The sequence below is a fragment of the Marmota monax genome, unplaced genomic scaffold, assembly GCF_021218885.2.
Source record: "Marmota monax isolate L192 unplaced genomic scaffold, Marmota_monax_Labrador192_F-V1.1 WCK01_AAM20220418_F8-fsc00023, whole genome shotgun sequence".
In the NCBI taxonomy this organism is placed as follows: domain Eukaryota; kingdom Metazoa; phylum Chordata; class Mammalia; order Rodentia; family Sciuridae; genus Marmota; species Marmota monax.
This window is the reverse complement of record NW_026692907.1, coordinates 1,392,572-1,412,503: the sequence shown is the minus strand read 5'-3', so window position 1 is coordinate 1,412,503 and position 19,932 is coordinate 1,392,572. Positions and strand designations below refer to the sequence as shown.

Genomic DNA, 19,932 nt, shown 5'->3' with positions numbered 1-19,932 from the left:
GCAACCTGAGAAGAGCTTGAATGTAGGTGGAGTCAGCTTGAATGTGGTTGGTTGATCGAATGACCTTTGACAAATTATTTAAGGTCCCTGAAACTTGATTTCTTTGCCTGTAAAAGACATAGTACCTACATGCAGGTTTATTATGGGTATGGAATTCAATAGTTGAGGGCTTATCACAGGAACTGGCACATAGGAAGTACTTAATAAAATGTTCTCATATTTTATTAATTCTCCCCTTCATACCTGATCATTCTAGATTCTGAACTTCATTCCAAAAAACGTGCTCGAGTACAGTGGTTTGTCCGATTCTGTGAAGTCCCTGCCCATAAACAGCACTTGTTGGGCCGGAAGCCTGATGCGCGGGAGATATTCTGGTATGACTACCCTGCCTGTGGCAGCAACATTAGTGCTGAGACCATCATTGGCCCTGTTCAGGTAGGTGGTGCTTTGATCCCAGTTCTGTCTTGAAGCTTACTTCCGTCTACCTTCTAAACTGCATGACCTCAGAAATTTACTGGCTCTAATTTGCCTCATGGGAATGAATTTTATCCTGTCATTTTTTCTGTTGTTCTGCCTATTTCATCTCAACAAATATTTATTTAGAGCACATGTCATGTGTTAGGAACTTTGTAGAGGAAGTGACATTTGGGTTATGACCTGAGGGATGAACAGAAATTAGCAAATATGGAAAATTATATTTAGCTATGATTGTGGCCGGTGTAAGGCATTGTGAGGCTGAATCTGCTTTGATAAATAAGGACTTGAGTAAATCAGTTCAAAGGGTGCTAGTTGCTACAGGCAAATTTGTGTTATAGGATTTTATAATAAATCAGGAGCTATTGAGCGGCTCATTTATAGGCCTAAGCAGGACACTAGTTTGGAGACTAAATATATGGCTTATTCCTGGACTACTTCAGTCCCCTAAAGTGGGATTAGATCAGGATGTGAAGTGTGGTTTTTATGGTTAGGTGGTTGGATTAATGGATGGGCTGGAAGACAGGGTCTGGCACGACTGTAGTAATCAATGTCCGAGTTAAATAAAGGAAAGAAGAGCAGTATAGAAGTTGAAACTGCAGGATGGGTAGATTTGGAAGGATGGAGTGCAGGGCAGTGTTTAGGCAGGAGATGTTGGGTGGGAATGAGCAGAACTGTGAAAGCCAAGCTCCATTAGTGGTGCAAGGCCATGCTGAGGAACATTGTTGAGCAGGGGAACATATTTACAGAAACTCCTGTGGGAAAATTTGGGTGAGGAGGAAAGGAAAGTGATAGAGGATTTAGATATCAGCTATGTGAAGTCTGGAATTATCTAGGAGTGAAGTGATGCATCCTCAAACTAGAGTGAGAACAGAAATTAAAAGGTAAAGCCAATAAACTTTTTAAAAATGAAAGTAATTTATACATTTCATTGGTATCTTTCAAACAATTAAATAAGTGCTCAGTTGTCTATTTAATATGCTATGCAATATCTGCTTTTTTAGATTGGAAAGATAACATTACAGGTAGAGATGTTGGCTTAATGTTTTTAAATCATAGCTCTGATGCAGTCTTCCTTGGCTCATCTTTTCCTGTTCATGTATACTTCCTAAATTCAGGTAGTGGCTTTAGCTCCAGATGAAGTGATACCTGTGGGTCTGAAAAATGAGAAAATATTTTTTGTGAAACTATCCTGGAATGAAAAGAAGTTCAGACCATTGTCCCCAGAACTATTTGCAGAGTTGGAGAAACTACAAGAAGGCAGCCCTAAATGCCGGAAGCCTGTGGAAGCCATGACTAAGAACACAGAAAGCCCTGCTTGGACCACAGCAAAACAAGTGGCCAAAAGGATTGAATCAAGTCACTCTGCCTCTAAATCTCGCCCAACTCCTGTGCATCCTGTTGCCCCCACTGCGAGGAAGAGGCTGGATCTCTGCAGTAAGTGTATTCTCGGAGCATACTGGGGCTGAAGGAACACTTATAAAATATTAGTTCATATAAGAGTATTGAATTAGTGCAGCAATAGGCCAGGTATATATATATATATAATGTGGGGCTGGGGATGTGGCTCAAGCGGTAGTGCGCTCGCCTGGCATGCGTGCGGCCCGGGTTCGATCCTCAGCACCACATACAAACAAAGATGTTGTGTCCGCCAATAACTAAAACATAAATATTAAAAAATTCTCTCTCTCTCTTAAAAAAAAAAAATATATATATATATATATATATAATGTGAATTTTACCATTTTTATCATTTTTAAATGGTAGTGAGTACATTCACATTATTGTGCAACAACACCTCATCTTCAATTTGAAACTCTGTACCCATTAAACACTAACTTCCAATCCTTCCCCCTTTCTCTAGCCCCTAGAAACCATTCTCTTTTATGGCTTTAAGAATTTGACTAGATAATCCCATAAGTAGAACCACAGGACTTTTCCTTTTGTGACTGGTTTATTTTACTTACCAGTATGTTCTCAAGGGTCATCCATGTTGTAATACGTGTCAGAATTTCCTTTCCTTTAATGCCGAATGATATTCCATTATATGTATGTATCATGTTTTATTCATTCCTCTGTCTATGGACACTTTGGCTATTGCAGTAACACTGCTGTAAGCACAGATAGGACAAATATCTCTTAAGAGTCTACTTCCAATACTCCTGGGTATCCCAGAAGTGGGATTGTTGGATCATATGGTAATTCTTTTCTTTTTAAGGAACTATCATACAGTGGCTACATCATTTTATGTTCCCACATATAATGTGGGAGGGTTCCAGTTTAACCACGTACTCACCTATGCTTGTAATTTTCTGATTTTTTTTTAATAGCAGCTGTCCTAAAATATATGAAGTGCTCTCTCATCATGGAGGATAGTTTTTCTTTTTTTAAAAATTCAAATTATTTTCATTGATATACTAACCGTATTACATTTATGGGGTAAAATGTGATGTTTTATGTGTACAACCATGTTATATCAAGCTAACTAATACGTCCTTCATCTCACTTACCTAACATTTATTATTCTGATATGTTTGAAATTTGCTATTGGTTATTTTGAAATATACAATGAATTATTGCTATTTATTGCTATTCAGTAGATCTCAAAAGTCATTCCTGTGTCTCGCCGAAACTTTGTACCTCTTGCCAAAACTACGCACTCACTTGCTCCCCACCTGCTTGGCTTTTGGTAACCATCATTCTGCTGTCTACCTCTATGAATTCAACTTCTTTTAGATTCATCATATAAATGAGATCATACAGTATATTTTTGTGCCTGGCTTATTTCATTTAGTGTAATGTCCTCTAAATTTATCCATATTGTCTTATTGTTATGGTTTTGATTTGCATTTCCCTAATGATTCAGTGATTTTGAGCCCTGAAATCAGCTGTTTCTTCAAGAGCCCTATAACAGAGAAGATCTGCTTCTAGGTCCTCAGTGGAACAGCTAGGGAGCCATACACATGTTAATACTCTTCAATTCATACTGATACTTCTAATTTGAACTACAGGGACCTTCTCATCTTCCACGTTATTTCTGTTCTCCTTCAGAAAGAATCCTAGTTCCTGAAGTAATCTTAATACACACAAAATAGTAAAATAGTTCTACAAGTGCTATACCAATGCCCCCACCAAAGTAAACACAAACTTAAAAATTTGTTTGTGGTTTTCTATGCCTTTGGAACATATCCCATGGAATGAGTAAAAACACTTTGATTAATTTTCTTTCTCCTGAAAAACAAATTGTTATTGGTAATATGCAGGTTGGTTCTTCATTTCTGTTTATATTTAATTTTAGGGCTTTTCCCATTCTGATTTAATCTGTTACTTCTTGGTTTATTATGTACATTAGCAGATTTTAAATACATAACACATGCATGTGTACATGAATATGAATGTGCATTCTTTTTAAAATTATTTTTATATATATTTTAGTTGTTGATGGACCTTTATTTTATTCATTTATTTATATGTGGGGCTGAGAATTAAACCTAGAACCTCACACATGCTAGGCAAGTGCTCGACCACTAAGCAACACCCCCAGCTCGAGCATACATTCTTTCTTACCCAATAGGATAGCACACCAGATACGTTCTTTTATGACCTGCTTTTTGCCCTTATAGTGAGCCTGAAAGTTACTTCGTGGCTGTTCTGAGAGCTCAGACTATCTTGTTGTATGCCATTAATTCTTTTGAATTTTGCCAGATTTCAGATATGTTTTTTTGTGGTACTAGGGATTGAATCCAGGGATACTCAACCATTGAGCCACATCTCCAGCCCTTTTCATTTTTTTATTTTGAGACAGGATCTTGTTAAATTGCCCAGGCTGAACTTGAGTTTCCAGTCTTCCTGCCTTGACCGCTCGAGTCACTGGGATTACAAGTGTGCACCAGTGGATCCTACTAAGTTGTATTTTGGGATTCTTTATACAGCATATGTTTTAGGAGCTGAATATAAATACAACACATTTGAAAAATGGAAAAAACAAATAATGTGTAATATCATCTTCAGAAATTATTGTAGTATTTTTCGACTGTTGAATATATAGGATCTTGAAAGTTATGGCAAGGAATTTAGATACAGTTACACAATTAGAGGAAGAAAATATTTTGGATGAGACAGAAAGACAGGGAATGAGGTATGAGGGAGGCCAGGACTTTGAAACATATTTGTATTAATCTAGACATGAATTACTCTCTTATTTACCAAAAAAAAAGAAAAGAAAAGAAAAAAATGGATAATTTTAGTTTCATGTTCAAAGACTTTTAAGATCTGGCCCTAAATAACCCTTAAAGTCAGGTTGATTGAGTTATAGTTTAGAGACTAAAATTTCCCTTTTTAGTGTATACAGATTGAGTATCCCTTACCTGAAGCTTGGGACCAGAAGTGTTTTGGATTTTGGAATATTGCACATGCATAATTAGACATTCACATATGTTGAAGCCTTCCATACGCCTAGACAGAAGATAGTTTTATATAGTACTTGTAGTGTGCCTGCAGTTTGCCTGTGACCCATTACATGAGGTCTGGTGTGCTACTTTCCACTTGTGGTGTCATGTCAATCTTTTAAAAGTTTCAGAATGTGTGGCATTGTAGATTTCAGATTTTTGGATTAGGGATGCTTGCCTTTGGCAGATTAAGCCTTTATGTAGATACATAGATTCATATAACCACCTTTTTCAAGAGGTAGAACAGTTTCACACCAAAATATTCTTATGCCCCTTTGCAGTCAGCCAGTCCTTGCCCCAGTCTCTGGTATCCACGGCTGTGTTTGCTAATGTCTCTATAGTTTGCCTTTTCTAGAATATTATATGTTGGAAGCGTAGTCTCTGGCCTTTGAGTCTGACTCCTTTCACCACAGTGATTCCCAGTGTAAGGACATCTGCATTGATTGTAGTTTTCAGTAATTATGAATAAAGACTCCATAACAATTTACACACAGGCACTAGAACACTCTTCAAGCCTTGCCAGTTCCTGTCCCCCGCACCATGGGCATGACTCAAGTGAGCTCTCTGTGCTCAGAGCTTTCCTGCCTTGCTGCTGTAACTCATGGCAGTTCCTCCATTGTTCTCTTCACATGTCCCCTCCTTCCTTTTTCACATCTGTTGGAATTTTACCTTTCTCTTAAGGTCTGTCTCAAAAGACAAGACATCTTTATTAGTACCTAGGTGATTTAGGACACTTATTTTGCTTCATGTTATAGATGCTTGTACCGTCATTTCCCAGTAAGAATAGAGTATTCTCTGAATAAGGATCAGGGTTGAGTCTCATTCCGCTTTTTTCCTTCTGGTGGCTGGCACATACTTTTTAACGGTTTAGTTGTGTCTGAGTAAATGACTGGGGTGGTTTATGCCTGTGGTCCTGGTGAAATTGGGGCAAATCCACATGGATCTGTGTGTTCACAGATCTCAGATAGTTGTCCCCAGAAATCCTTTTTTTCTCTAATGGCAGATATAATCTGGGTTAAGAAAAATCTGGGCCTCGCTTTTACTCAGGGATATCACCACCAGTATAAATTTCTTCAAATGCTATGTAGTTGGGATAGAGGGTGTGAAGTATCACTCCTGGTTGAGAACCACTGTTCTGGTCCAATCAGGGAAACTTGATTACTGAACATTTATCCTTAAAATCTGGCTAAGAAGTTGACTTTTTAGGCCAGGCATGGTGGTGCACGCTGTAATCCCTGCAGTTCAGGAGGCTGAAGCAGGAGGATCACAAGTTTAAGGCCAGCCTCAGCAATTAGTGAGACCGTACACAACTTAGTGAGACACTGTTTCAAAATAAAAAAGGGGTAGGGATGTGGCTCAGTGGCTAAGTGCTCATGGATTCAATCCCCAGTACCAGGGGGTGAAAAAGATGTTGACTTTTTAGGGGTTGGGTGTATAACTCAGTGGTAGACTGCATGCTACATGCACAGGGGCCTGGGTTCAATCCCCAGCATGAAGAAATAAACATCACTTATGGTGCTAAGCAGGAGAATTGCTAGTGAAATTTAGAAGTCAGAAAATAATTAGAGCTACATAACTAAGAGAAAGAAATCATGGAATAATTCAAAGTATGGATAACAAATCTTTGCATAATTTCACTGAATTTAGTTGTAATGAGATTGAGAATGTGAATATTGCTAAGTCTAACATTCCCACATCTATGATGTCTCTTGGGCTTAGGTTTCCCTAGGACACCTAACACTAGGATATCCCCGCTGACTTCACATGCTTCCTTGGATTCTTCAGGAAGAACTAAGCGAAAAGTGGACTTCTCTGAAACTACCTCACATACCAAGAGGTCTCGCTCACATAGAAGTGAGATGTCTTCTCTAGCTCGGAAAACCCCAGAGAAAACTGGAGAGGTTCAACTCTTTTGTGCCAAGGATGATAAGAAGTCCTCACCTAAACTTTGCCTGATCCTGAGAACCCGAGTACCGGCTTTGAAAACCACCCAGATTAGTGAGGAGAAAAGACTTACTCCTGTCAAAGGGGGTCAGAGATCCTTGGTGTCTTCTGTGATTCTGAAACCAGAAAACATCAAAAAGAGGTGACCCAGAGACTTTACCCTGTTCCATGGAGCAAATCAAAATCTTTTGTGTGATTTTATAAAATGAGTGGGTTATAGTCAGATAACTTAGATCATTGGGTTGTAGATCTGTCACAGAATCACCAGGGAGCATAATAGATTCCTAAGCCTCTTCTCATACCTGGTGAATTGGGCTTCAAGCACAGGGCCCTGGGATTGTATTTTGACATGTTCTTTGAATGATTCTTACATGCCCTGTTGTCATTTGAGGATCATTGTGGTAGAAAGATGTTTCCCAAACCTGCATTGCCTCATAGTTCAGGATTTTATTAGTGGCTGTTGGTTCTTTGCCACTTTTTCACAATAATTTTTAAATCACTTTGTTGGTATTTTAAGGATTCTTTTTTTTCCTGGTGTTTGGGATAGAAGCTATGGCCTTATATGCATGTTAGGTAAACACTCTACCACTGAGCTACATCTCCAGCCCATGTTGGTGTTTTAAAATCGGAAACCATTCTCAGATATAATAACAGAAGATAATACATTTAGAACAAACTTTGAAAGTTGACACTAGATAATATTTGTAGATGAACTGTACAAATGAAAATGTGACCAGCTAGAAATTACATATTAGTGTTTCCTGAATAGAAACTTCCAACACCTAATTCACAATAAGTTGCACAATAAATGCTTTATATATATATATATATATATATATATATATATATATATATATATATATATGCATTTCTGCTGACCTTGAACCTGGGTGCAGAGTAAATTCATGAATATATCAGAAACAAAAAGACGAAACTGGGATTACTATGTTCTGGTCTATAGTTGGGAGGTGACAAGTTGGATCTAAATGATAAGATTTAGGCAAACTTTTATCCCTGAGTTTGAGTTCAGTTTCATTTATACATTTTTTAGTAAAATGTGATTAACTCTTTCCAAGATAGCTGAAAAAGAATAAGAGGCAGTTCACCTGACTGTCTTCTAGTGCCTGTTTCCCAAAACTGTTTCCCATAACTTTGCTGTGATATCTTACAGGAAGGTAAAGGAACCAAAAACTCAAAATCAAGCTACCACTACTTCCCATCGAGTCCGAAGACGGAGTTTTCTCTTGACTTTGAATCAAATTAGGAAGCAGCTACGGTAAGACTGCCCTTGGGTAGGAAAAAAAAGCATAAATGTTGAAGGACATCCATGACCTTATCCTTTAATGCCTTTTCTATTGTTTGTTATTTGTGGATTTGTTGATAGCATATCTGGAATTTTGGTAAGTTCCACATAAATGTCATATTATGAAAGGGACAAGAAACACTGCACTACCTCCCATTGTCCCATAACCAGCATTGCCGGCAACTCTGCTGATGGTGTGGAATGCCCAAAAGCATGAAGTTTGATTCTGATAGACCTTGATTTGAATTTGAGGTTTTGAACCAGTGAAATTTGGTTAGGTATTTAACTTTTCTAAGCCTCAGTTTCTCCTCTATAAAGTAGGAATATTAATATACAAATCACAAAGTTGTTGAGGTCCTTAATGAGATAAATAACACCGTTAGCAGAATGTGTCAGAAACAAGTGCCTGAGAAATGGAACAAATCCTTTGATACCGGTGGCAGGAGAAGCTATAATGCCTCTTAATCCACACTGACTTTTATGGAGTTCTTATTTAGGCTTGAACACCAAATATGAGAAAATAATATGTCCCTACCTTTCAGGTTTTTAGAAAGTAATAAAAGTGACCAAGAAGAGAAAGAGTTCTTGCCAAAAACAGAGGATTCAGACTCAAGCAATGAGGAGGAAGAAGAATGCACTGGTATACCAAGGAGAAATACCAGATGTGCATCCAGAAACCTGCGACCTTCCTCGAAGCCATCCATACAGAACCCCTCCAAGACACCAAAGAAAGTGGTAAGGTCTTTCAGGGTTTATTTTCCAGTTAAGGGTCCGTTAGTTTAAAGGTTGCAAATGCTGAGATCACATAGTAAAATGTGGATTCTGAGCACAGGTCTGTCATATCTAAAGCTATACCTTTTGAATTGTCCAAGGAAGAATGTACCCAGGTGAACCCAAGATCTGAAAATGAATCAAGTCCACAATGATTTTTGATTTCAAGTTCCTTTTAAGGTCCAGGATCAAATAACCAAGAGCCAAGCTTCCTGATGAAAGTACAAAAACTGACTCCTCAACTTTGTTTCCCCCAGCAAGTGCCAGCAGAGTGCTTTGCACGTGATTAGTGCTCAGTGCAAATTGAATCCAGAGCTGATGAGCTATGTTGTTGGTTTTGTTGTCCAATGCAATATAGCAGAGAAACTGGGAGCACCATGTAGGTGTTGATAATGAACCGTATAATAGTGAGATAGAAGAGAGAAATGGCTGTCTTTTCTGCTTTCTAAGGGACTTTAGCCGAACATTTTAAAATGTTAAGGACCATTTTATGTTCAGATATGTTTCAGAACTGTTGGATAAAACAGTTTAATTTGTAGAGCATCTTAATAGTTTGGAATACGGTTGAGAAATACAACATTTTGTAAAGCTGATGGTCATTTTTTCCATATTAAGATGGAACTTGGGTTGAAGTCAAAAGCCTTAAGGAAGGGAGTCCAATAGATTACATATGGTCTGGAGACTGTTTTACCTGGAGTTCCTCAAACATGCAACAGTTCCCTCTTGTTTTGGCATGATTGCATTTCCTGAGTCCCACCAAAAAGAAGGGATACAGACTATGGGGTACCTTCAGCATAATAAAAAAGAACACCAGAAGTCCTTTAGGCTTCTTGTTACCTTCTCAGCCAGGTTTTCTTATTCTTTGCTGTTTTCTCCATAACCAATAGTTTTTTGGTTTTTTTTTTTTTTTAATATATTTTTTTTAGTTGTAGATGGACAAATACCTTTATTTTGTTTGTTTATTTTTATGTGCTGCTGAGGATTGAACCCAGGGCCATCACGTGCTAGGCAAGCGCTCTACCACTGAGCCACAACCTCAGCCCCCACCAATAGGATTTTAAACAGCCAGAGAGTCTAAGTGCTTTCTTTCTGAGGCAGAGGTGGAGAGATGGTTGTCAGTGGCACACCCACAGTAAAAAGGAGGGAACAGAAGCAGGCCTGCTCTAGCCAGCCAGGAGCAAGGAGAAAAGGAGATAGAATATGAACCTGAGCAGTGATCCTCGGTTTGTAGGGGGAAAATCAGATGAGATTGCTCCATAACTGTGTTGTTGATTGTGGAAGTCCTGAACTAAAGCTTAACCATATTTTTAAACAGGCTGAACAAAAGATCTTAGGTCTCAAACCCAATTTACAGCTCCTCTCCTCTCTTTGACATAGTAGTTGAGATTTTTTAAATTTCTTGTCTTTCAACAAAATTGTTTTTAAATAGTGTTTTTTTTTTTTTGTTTTTTTTTTGTCCTTATATATCTACTTTTTTTTCTTTTGGTAGTAGGGATTGAACCCAGGTGTGCTCTACCACTGAGATACATCCCCGGCCCTTTTATATTTTGAGAGAGCTTCTTGCTAAGTTGTCTTAGCTGTCCTTCAACTTGGGATTCTCCTGCTTTAGCCTGCCAGTTAGCTGGAGTTATAGGCATGTGCTACCACAACCAGCTTAATCCATACTTTTTCATTCTTTCCCCTTGATTAACACTGTTTCCAGATTCTGATACTATGTGTGTACTTTTCTAATTTACTGTGTAAATTAGAAAAACAGACCAAGTTTGGACAAAGTGGGTGTGTAATGTGAGGTAGAGGGGGCAAGTCATGATACTTTATGCAACCAGGAAGACAGGATGTCACCACTTCTCCTCTTTTACCTGATCAATGTGATGTGTCCTGGATGGTGTTTTGCCCTTGTTTTTCCTTCTAAATCATGTTCTTTTTGAATATAGGCCAAGACTAGAGCACTGTGTCTTGCCACTCCCCAGATCCGGAGTCGAAACCTGGCGGCCCCAGAGCCAGCCAACATGCTGGAGGAGGCTCGACTGAGGTAGTGCTATTTTGGAGCAGGAGGGTGGGGCCTCTGCTTCACATAAAATAGGGGAGTGTGCAGTCATTGGTAAAAAATAATAATGGTAGAGAATAAAGTGAGTGTGTTTAGAAGGAAGCCTGTCGAGCAGCATCTGGATGAGCTAATATGGACAGGGTCTTGGGGGAGTCATCTTCCAGTCGACTGCCACCATCTTCTCAGGGACAAGAGCTGATTAGTCAAGATGTACCTCTTAGTATCCTTTAGAACCACATGGGGACTTTTTCAAAATGCAAAAGCCTGGACCCTGTCAGAAATTAAATAATCAGAAACTCTTGTAAGATGAGATCCACTGGAGTGATTGGTTGAGAAAGGAAGTCAATGGAGAAATTTGAGAATGAAGGCATCCCCTTGAGTTTGTGATTCCATTTTCCCACAGAATGCTAGACAGGTGGTTTTCATTTATTATTGAGTAGGTGGTGAGATGCTTCCAAAATCCTCTTTTTCTTCCATTTACTACCAATTGTAGGTTACATGTTTCTGCTGTCCCTGAATCTCTTCCTTGTCGGGAACAGGAATTCCAGGGAATCTACAATTTTGTGGAAAGCAAACTCCTTGACCGTACTGGAGGGTAAGTTGTGCTGAGGCAGGCAGTATCTGGGAAAGAGGGCCTTCTTACCCAGGGTCAGGAGGATAAGGGGAACCATTGCTGAAACCCCTAGCTTCTGTAGCAGCTTTTATTTTGTTCTATAAGAGTAGGATTTCTGGGGCTGGGGTTATAGCTCAGCAGCAGAGTGCTTGCCTTGCACATGGGAGGCACTGGGTTCGATCCTCAGCACCACATAAAGCAAATAAATAAAGTTAAAATATTCTTGTGTCCATATTAAAAAAAAAAAATCTTAAAAAAAAGAAAACATAGGACTTCTGGACTGGTGATATAGCTCTGTTGGTAGAGTACTTGCCTCGCATGCACAAGGCTCTGGGTTCAATCCCCAGCACCACACTAAAAAAGGTAGGATTTCTGCCTTTCAGAAAAAAATGAAAGTAGTCATCTGTAGGTGGGTGGTTTGCATACAGCATTATTTATAGAATGAATGATTTAATGGTCCTACTCCAACCAGCTTTCAAGTATGGTCCTGAGTGTCCCCACATCCAGGGAATCTTAGGGGTCTCAGTGCTTCCTAGCGTGAGGTAGCCAGCAAAGACAGCCTATTGGTATTCCTTTTTTGCCCTAGGTGCATGTATATCTCTGGGGTCCCTGGAACAGGAAAGACTGCCACTGTGCATGAGGTGATACGCTGCTTACAGCAGGCAGCCCAAACAGACGATATTCCTCGCTTTCAATACATTGAGGTCAATGGCATGAAACTGACAGAGCCCCACCAAGTCTATGTGCAAATCTTGCAGGTAAGCAAAGCTGTCTGGCCTTTATGGAAAATAATGTTTCCTACTGGCACATGTTAAAGGAAAGGTTTGCTTAATTTTGTGTATTTCATGTTTATGATGTACCAGGCATCGTTCTTCATGTAGTGGTAGCAACATTCTTCATGTAAGGTTCTTCATGTAAGGTACCCACAGGTACCTTAACATTAGGAGCTGGATAAAGAATAAACCTGAAGAAAGTCTTTAGCTCTGAGGAAGTAGATGGCAAGCTATGGAATAGGGATGAGAGGCAGTCCATCATTCAGGCCTCACTCTTGTTCATTAGCTGTGACTTTGGAGCAGGTAATGTCCACATATAGAATGGTGCACAATGGGCTTCTGAGATCAGTGTGTGACTCGTTTGCTTTTTTTTTTTTTAGCACCAGGGATTGTACCCAGGAGACTTATTTACTGAGCCACATCCCGGGCCTTTTTTCATTTTTTATTTTGAAACAAGGCCTCGCTAAGTTGCTAAGGCTGGCTTTAAACCTGCAAACCTCCTGCCTCAGCCTCCCAAGCCACTGGGATTACAGGCATTTGGCACTGAGACTGGCACTTGTTTGCATATTAAACACACAGTTTTTATCTTCTTTGATGCCTTTTCCTATCCTTTCAGTTTACAGTTAAGACTAAAATGGAAGGCAGAGAATAGTACACTGAAGTCCTTGGACTAAATAAGCTTCCTGTTTTTTAAAGAATTGTATTATCCCAGGGGAATAAAATCCTTACCATTGACCACATATTTTTCCTCAATGCAGAAGCTGACAGGCCAGAAGGCAACAGCAAACCATGCTGCAGAACTGCTAGCCCAGCGATTCTGCACTGGCAGGTCCCCTCAGGAAACTACTGTTCTGCTTGTGGATGAGGTGAGGTGCCCCTGGGAGGACTGGAGAAGAATTGGGCAGTATTTAACTATGATGTCCCAGAAGCAAGTGCTGGCTGGGAGAAAGTGCTAGATCCCTTTTGCATTCATCTAGGCCTGTTCATTGACTTGTTTGCTGTTTTGCTGGTGTGACCTGGGCAACTAAAGAGTGTCATAGATCTTCACTCTAGGATCCTGACTCTCTAATGAACCCCCGTGTCTGTGTCCTTTTCCCTGGTAGCTTGACCTTCTGTGGACTCACAAACAAGACATAATGTACAATCTCTTTGACTGGCCCACTCATAAGGAGGCCCAACTGGTAGTCCTGGCCATTGCCAACACCATGGATCTGCCAGAGCGGATCATGATGAACCGGGTGTCAAGCCGACTGGTAGGTCCAAGGTAGTTCTCAGAATGTTCTTACAAAAAGTCAAGAAATATAGTTTTTGCTAGTCTTATAATTTCTATGTCCGAATGAAAGGCCATTGCATGATTTTCTACAAATATCATTTCTTGACATTCTGCTGACCTGTGCAGTTTTTTGTTTGTTTTTGCAGTATCTGGGATTGAACACAGGGGCACTTTACCACTGAACTATATCCCTACCCATTTTTATTTTATTTTGAGGCAGGGTCTAAGTTTCCCAAGATGCCTCGAACTTGGGATCCTCCTGCCTCAGGGTTTATAGGCCTTTGCAACCACATCTCACTTGTTTACTTTTAAACTGCATATAGTCCTAGAGTTTATTTTTAACAATAACTAAGCACTTACCACCTGACACCTGTTAGGTACTTGAAGTAGAAGAATGAGCCAGGTAGATTCACACTCTCTCTGGGCTTTGCAGGTCAGCAGGAAGCACAATGTCACATTATAAGAGCATGATAAGGGATGCCCCAGGCTGTGCAGTGCATAGCATAGGTTCTCTGATCCTCCTGGCCACATGGAGTGAACCACCTCTGCATCTACCTATTTCCAAATGATTCTGTTACAATAAGTGGATCTTAAACAAAACAAAAAAGTAGTTTGAGAACTACTGCACTATAGGATACCATTGGCCATTGTCAGTAATGACAGTAGCAGGAAGCAGCAGTAGTCCTGGGAGGAAATGTGTAAATTGTTGTGTGGGCTTGGGATTTAGGTTTGGAGTTCTGAGAGTGATTTTCCACCTGCACAATCAATGGGCAGTCAATGAGTTTGCTCCCCTGTCTTCTTTGCTCCCCAGGGCCTTACCAGGTTGTCCTTCCAGCCTTATACTCACAGCCAGCTGCAGCAGATCCTAATGTCCCGACTGAAGCATTTAAAGGCCTTTGAGGATGATGCCATCCAGCTGGTAGCCAGGAAGGTAAGTTACTTTGGGGAGCTCCTAGGTGTACCCACAAACCAGTCAGCAAGTCTTTGCTGATCACCTGCCATGGGAAAGGCTCTGTGCTGGGTGTTCCAGGGATGAAGAAAACTTTAGGAAGTCCTATAACATAAATACCAAGAAAGAAACAAAGTTCTTAACGATTCCTGTTGTGTGAGTACTTAAAAGGCCATGAGTATTGTGGGATTATATACAAACTAACATTAATTGATTCAGGGAGCAAGCAGTTTTTCATAACTAAAAGGATGGTATAGTCAGGTAGGTGAATCTGACTTGGATTCTGACTCTAACAGTTTAGTAAGCCTGGGGGAAGTTGTAGGAAACTTACTAAGAGCTTCCATTTTCATCTCTGAAACAATGGGAATGATAATAGTTACATCACAAGGTCATTGGGAGAATACGATGAGATCCTGACTGTGACTTGCAGCAAAGCACACACTCTAGGAGATGTGAGTTGTTGGATATCCAAGCTCTCGAGGAGAATGCCAACTTACATTCAACCACAGACTGTTCTCAGGCTGCTGATAACAAAGTGGGCCAAATATCTGCTTTAAGCTCAAAGAAAAAGACCATACATCTATAAATATTTCAGCATTTAAAAGAATCATAGAGTTATTTCTAGTTTTGTTTTGCCCAAAATTATCTGAACCCTGAGTGGCTACAGCAGCAGCACATGCCAGTGTCTCCTACTTGGAACTAGGTCCTGAATCAGGTGCGTGGTTTAGGTGAGCATGCATGATGTCTGACTCCAAGCTGTGCATTTTGGAAAAGAGTTCCTCAGAGTTTACCCCTGACCTCTCTATGGGTAGAATTATTCATTTCTGCTCTTGTGCATATTCTCAGACTTCTTTTTTTTTCCTCTGAATGATCCTTCCCCCTCCCCCCTTTTAATCATCTTTATTTGAGGTTATTTTCTCCCTTTTTCCTCCAAGATGCTTTTTTTTTCTTTTTCTTTCTTTCTTTCTTTTTTTTTTTTTTAAGAGAGGGTGAGAGAAAGAGAAAGAATTTTTTTTTAATGTTTATTTTTTAGTTTTCGGCGTACACAACATCTTTGTTTGTATGTGGTGCTGAGGATCGAACCCGGGCCGCACGCATGCCAGGCGAGCGCGCTACCGCTTGAGCCACATCCCCAGCCCCCGTCCAAGATACTTTTTGGTGGTTGGTTTTGGTATCTGTCTTGCATTGTTGGTGACTTTCCTCGGATGTCTTATTTGTTCATTCAAGTGTAGCTGATTAGAGTTAGATACATGCCTGCAGTTCTGACATCGCAGGAAGCTGTGGCAGGAGGATCACTTGAGTTAATAGCTGGCCTGCCAATAAACTGAGATCCTGTCCCTGCCTCTTCTCCTCCCTCCAGGAAAAAAAAAAAAAACAAAAAACAGAAAAGCTGGTGGGGAGCTTTGACCACATAAGTAGGTCTTGTTTGCTGTATCAAAATCTGGGGACAGTTACAAAATCATTCATTCTTTCCTACTAGGGTAGTCTGGTTTCCTAGACTAGCTTCTCATGTCTTGCCAAGAGGGCAGTGTTCTGGAAGTGACGGGTATGGAATGGTGCCATAGAGGGGAAACGTCTTAGATTTCAGCATGCATGCAATAATCTGTTTTGGGTAAGGGACACTGCTCTCCTGCAATAAGACCAAGACAGGCCCCAAGATTTTACCTTATCCTTGCAAAGGCCCCAAATTTTCTCATACTGCTCCCTCTGTGACACCATTAATGTGCACCCAACAATATGAAATGAGAGAGGGACCTTGGGTCAGCATACTTTTTCTGGTTGTAAACACTGTAGGCTTTGTAGAACATAACTATGTATTGAGTCTACCCAACTTTGCTTTTGCAAGTAGTTGGGGAACATAGTTCGTTGACTCCTCATCAAGGCCATTTTAAGGTTACTTTCCTAACTTTCTGAACTTTTCTTAATTTTCAGCCAGTCTTGTTTTCTAGCCAAACATTCCTCTTTACCTCCAGTTCTAGTACTACTAACTCCTGAGCATTATGAAGATTTTGTTGTTATTTTTGTTTTATTTTGTAGTGCCGGAGTACTGGGGATTGAACCCTGAAATGTTCTACCACTGAACTAACCCCCTAGCCCTCTGCACCCCCTTCCCTTACCCCACCACTTGCTAAATTGCCAAGGCTAGCCTTGAACTTGACATCCTCCTGCCTCAGTCTCTGGAGTCCCTGGAATTACCGGATTATGGGTATATGCAACCATACTTAGGTTTTCTTTAGCATTCTGAATATTTATTTATTTATTTATTTAATTTTTTTTTTTTTTTTTTTTGGTACCAGGGATTAAACCCAGGTTTAACCACTGTGCTTAACCAGTGAGCCATATCCCCAGCCCTTTTTATTTTGAGACATGGTCTTGCTAAATTGCTGAGGCTGGCTTTGAATTTGTAATCCTCCTGCCTTAGCCTCCCACTCCACTGGGATTACTGACATGCAACACTGTGCCTGATGAATCCTAGTGGTTTTTTAGTAGGATTTTCTAGATATACAATCATATGAGGAACAAAAGAGATAATTGTATAATTTTTTTTCTAATATTTCTATTATTTCCTTCTTTATTATAGTTCCTAAAGCCTCCAAAACAATATGCAGCTACATTGTATAATATTATTTTTGAGACAGGGTCTCGCTAAGTTGCTGAGGCTGGCTTTGAATGTGAGATCCTCTTGTCTCAGACTCCCGAGCCACTGGGATTACAGGGGTGTGCCACTGGACCCAGCCATTTTGAAGATTTTTAATATAACTTCTAAATTGTGTTGCGCATCTGTTTGCTCTTGGATTCCCCAGTCTAAGTCACCACCACTTTTCCATCTCTGTCATTGTTGTAATATTATATTGTTTTTTACTCCTCTAACGCTCCTTTCTTTCCTTTTGTGAGGATTGACTGCTTTTTAATTTATGTACAAAGAAGATACTAATTTCTTTGTAGGTCTCATTTTGATTTCTGCTGATTCTGATGCACGTGTAGACTTGTTTACTTTTTTTAATGCCTTGACCTGTATTTTACTTTTGCTACTATCCTGTTGTTCCTTTTTCTGAAAATTAATGGAGACCTGAGTTGAAGTAGAGTTCATTTAGAATTTGTTTTTACTTCTAGCGATCACCTAGGGGCACCACCAGTTGTTACCATTTTTTAAAGATTTTTCACTGAGGATTTTAGGAGCTGCCACATAAATTTTGGCTCCAAATTCATGTGAAGGCTTGTGGTTAGAAAAACAGGGAGTTTACTCCACACTCATTAACACCCCATGTCAAAACAGGCAATTTCTCCTGCCATTCCTTCTGTGTGATGAGTCTCATTCATGCTTACACTGAGGCTGTAGTGGAGGTCAAGCTCCAGGTTCATGGAGGGTCTCCCATTAGAGTCCATGATGGTAGGCCCTAGCTTTGTCTTTGTCTTCCCCACACCAGTGATGGTAAAAAAGAACCTTAAAAGATCACCAATGTTCACAGATATCCTTAGGGTGAAAGCTGCTTTGGATGTTTTCTTGCCTCCCAATGTTCCCCTCTATCTTTGTTTTTAGGTCTCTTAGCATCTCTTGTCCATTCTGTTCACCACTGTTGGGCTGTTTCAATAGGTGGTAGGGATGGTGACGGGAGGAAAGAAAAGTGATAAGGAGGACAAATCTAGGGGACATTCTTACTAATTGACTTGGAGATTAGAGGAAGAAAAGAATATAAGTTGATATATAAGTTGTCCTGGTTCCTAGAAAAATGATTTTTGTTTTCAATGTCTTAAATTTGAGTTCTGAAAACAGATATTATACAAAACATTAAAAACTACCTATAACTCTACTTTCCAGAAATGATTAGTTTTAATGTCTTAGTGTGTTGGGTACGTATATGCCTTTGTAGTTTTCTTTTTAAACTTAGCATATCATGAGTTTTGGAAAATGGTAATCATTTCAGAGGTATTGCCCAGCAGTCTGATGGTAGTCAGATGAATGGTGAAGATTGCTGAGAATACTGGGAATAGAAACTAACAGGCCCTTGCAGACTGTGGTGATTCTGAAAATTCCTGGGAGACATGACCTTTTAAGTCATTGTGGGAGAGGGTAGAGGGTTCCTGAGAAGGGGGATCAGAGCCATTCAACCTCGCTGCTTGAGTGAGGAAGGAGCAACAGCAGAGCTGTGGACAGGGTTGGTCTGATTGATTCATTTCACCACAGACTCCTCTGGGTCCTCCAGCTTTGTGGGGTTTTTCCCTTCCCCTGCCCTTGATTCTGGTTCTCTTAGCCATTGATTGGGCCATCCCCCCAAATAACCACATGCTGCAGAGGAGCTAGCTTCTGGCTTTATCTCCAGATAGACTCCCCCTCAGCCTCTGGCCTTGGCTGGCTGCTTCTGGGGGCACTCTTCCCTCTCCATGCAAGGAACAAGAATTCTTGTGTTTGTGGATGGTTCATTATCTTGGGGTTAAGGGTCTTCTGTCTTCTTCTTCTTCTTTGTTTTTTTTTAACTAAATTCCCTGATTAATAAATAAGGCTGAGAATTTTTACCTTTTCCATCGTGGAGTTATCCATAAAACCAAGACAAAGGTTTGGACTTAGAACTAGAGTCCCAGGTATGATGTTAATAATTTAGTCCTATACATCCACAAGGTTTCCAGGCAGGGCTAAGTCCTAAACTGTGTAGAAGTCCATTCTCAGAATTGCTTTTCCTGTTCAGCTGAACAAGAATCTGCTGGTGGGGCTGGGGATGTGGCTCAAGCAGTAGCGCGCTCGCCTGGCATGCGTGCAGCCCGGGTTCGATCCTCAGCACCACATACAAACAAAGATGTTGTGTCTGCTGAAAAACTAAAAAAATAAATAAATATTAAAAAAAAAAAAAAAGAATCTGCTGGTTATTCTCCTGAGCTGAGATGGGGGGAACCTCAGAATGAAATGTTCCTGTTGTAGGTAGCAGCCCTCTCTGGAGATGCACGACGTTGCCTAGACATTTGCAGGCGTGCCACAGAAATCTGCGAGTTCTCCCATGAGAAGCCTGACTCCCCTGGCCTGGTCACTGTGGCCCACTTAATGGAAGCTGTGGATGAGATGTTCTCCTCATCGTATATCACTGCCATCAAGTAAGATGTTTGCTCCCTGAATCTCCTTGAAAGACCAATGGCAGTCTACAGCCTGGGAAGGCTTTGGAAACTGGCTTTCCTTTCTGAACTTCAACTCATTTGACTTACTTTATTAAAGACATAATTTTTTTTCTTAGGGGCATAGGTCAGTCAGGGAGGCAGAAACAAACCCAAGACAACAGGTGAATACCTGTCATTTTACTGAGCTACTGTAAGGAGTTTAGTGAGTAAAACCACTATGGGAACAAGAAG

At 40.2% G+C, this 19,932-nt stretch overlaps 1 protein-coding gene across 2 annotated transcripts in view; it reads left to right on the top strand.

Moving 5' to 3' along the window:
* Positions 1-19,932, top strand: part of Orc1 (origin recognition complex subunit 1) — a 30,712-nt gene that overhangs the window by 7,960 nt on the left and 2,820 nt on the right. Inside the window, exons 5-16 of one of the 2 annotated variants that reach the window (XM_046451093.2) lie at positions 257-435; positions 1,593-1,911; positions 6,642-7,008; positions 8,038-8,142; positions 8,712-8,904; positions 10,875-10,972; positions 11,481-11,582; positions 12,187-12,358; positions 13,132-13,239; positions 13,477-13,626; positions 14,458-14,577; positions 19,511-19,680. In XM_046451093.2, coding sequence (XP_046307049.1) covers positions 257-435; positions 1,593-1,911; positions 6,642-7,008; positions 8,038-8,142; positions 8,712-8,904; positions 10,875-10,972; positions 11,481-11,582; positions 12,187-12,358; positions 13,132-13,239; positions 13,477-13,626; positions 14,458-14,577; positions 19,511-19,680 — 2,083 coding nt within the window. Of the gene's footprint in view, positions 1-256; positions 440-1,592; positions 1,912-6,641; positions 7,009-8,037; positions 8,143-8,711; positions 8,905-10,874; positions 10,973-11,480; positions 11,583-12,186; positions 12,359-13,131; positions 13,240-13,476; positions 13,627-14,457; positions 14,578-19,510; positions 19,681-19,932 lie in introns of both variants that reach the window. The other variant, XM_058581459.1, reaches the window with a different exon arrangement.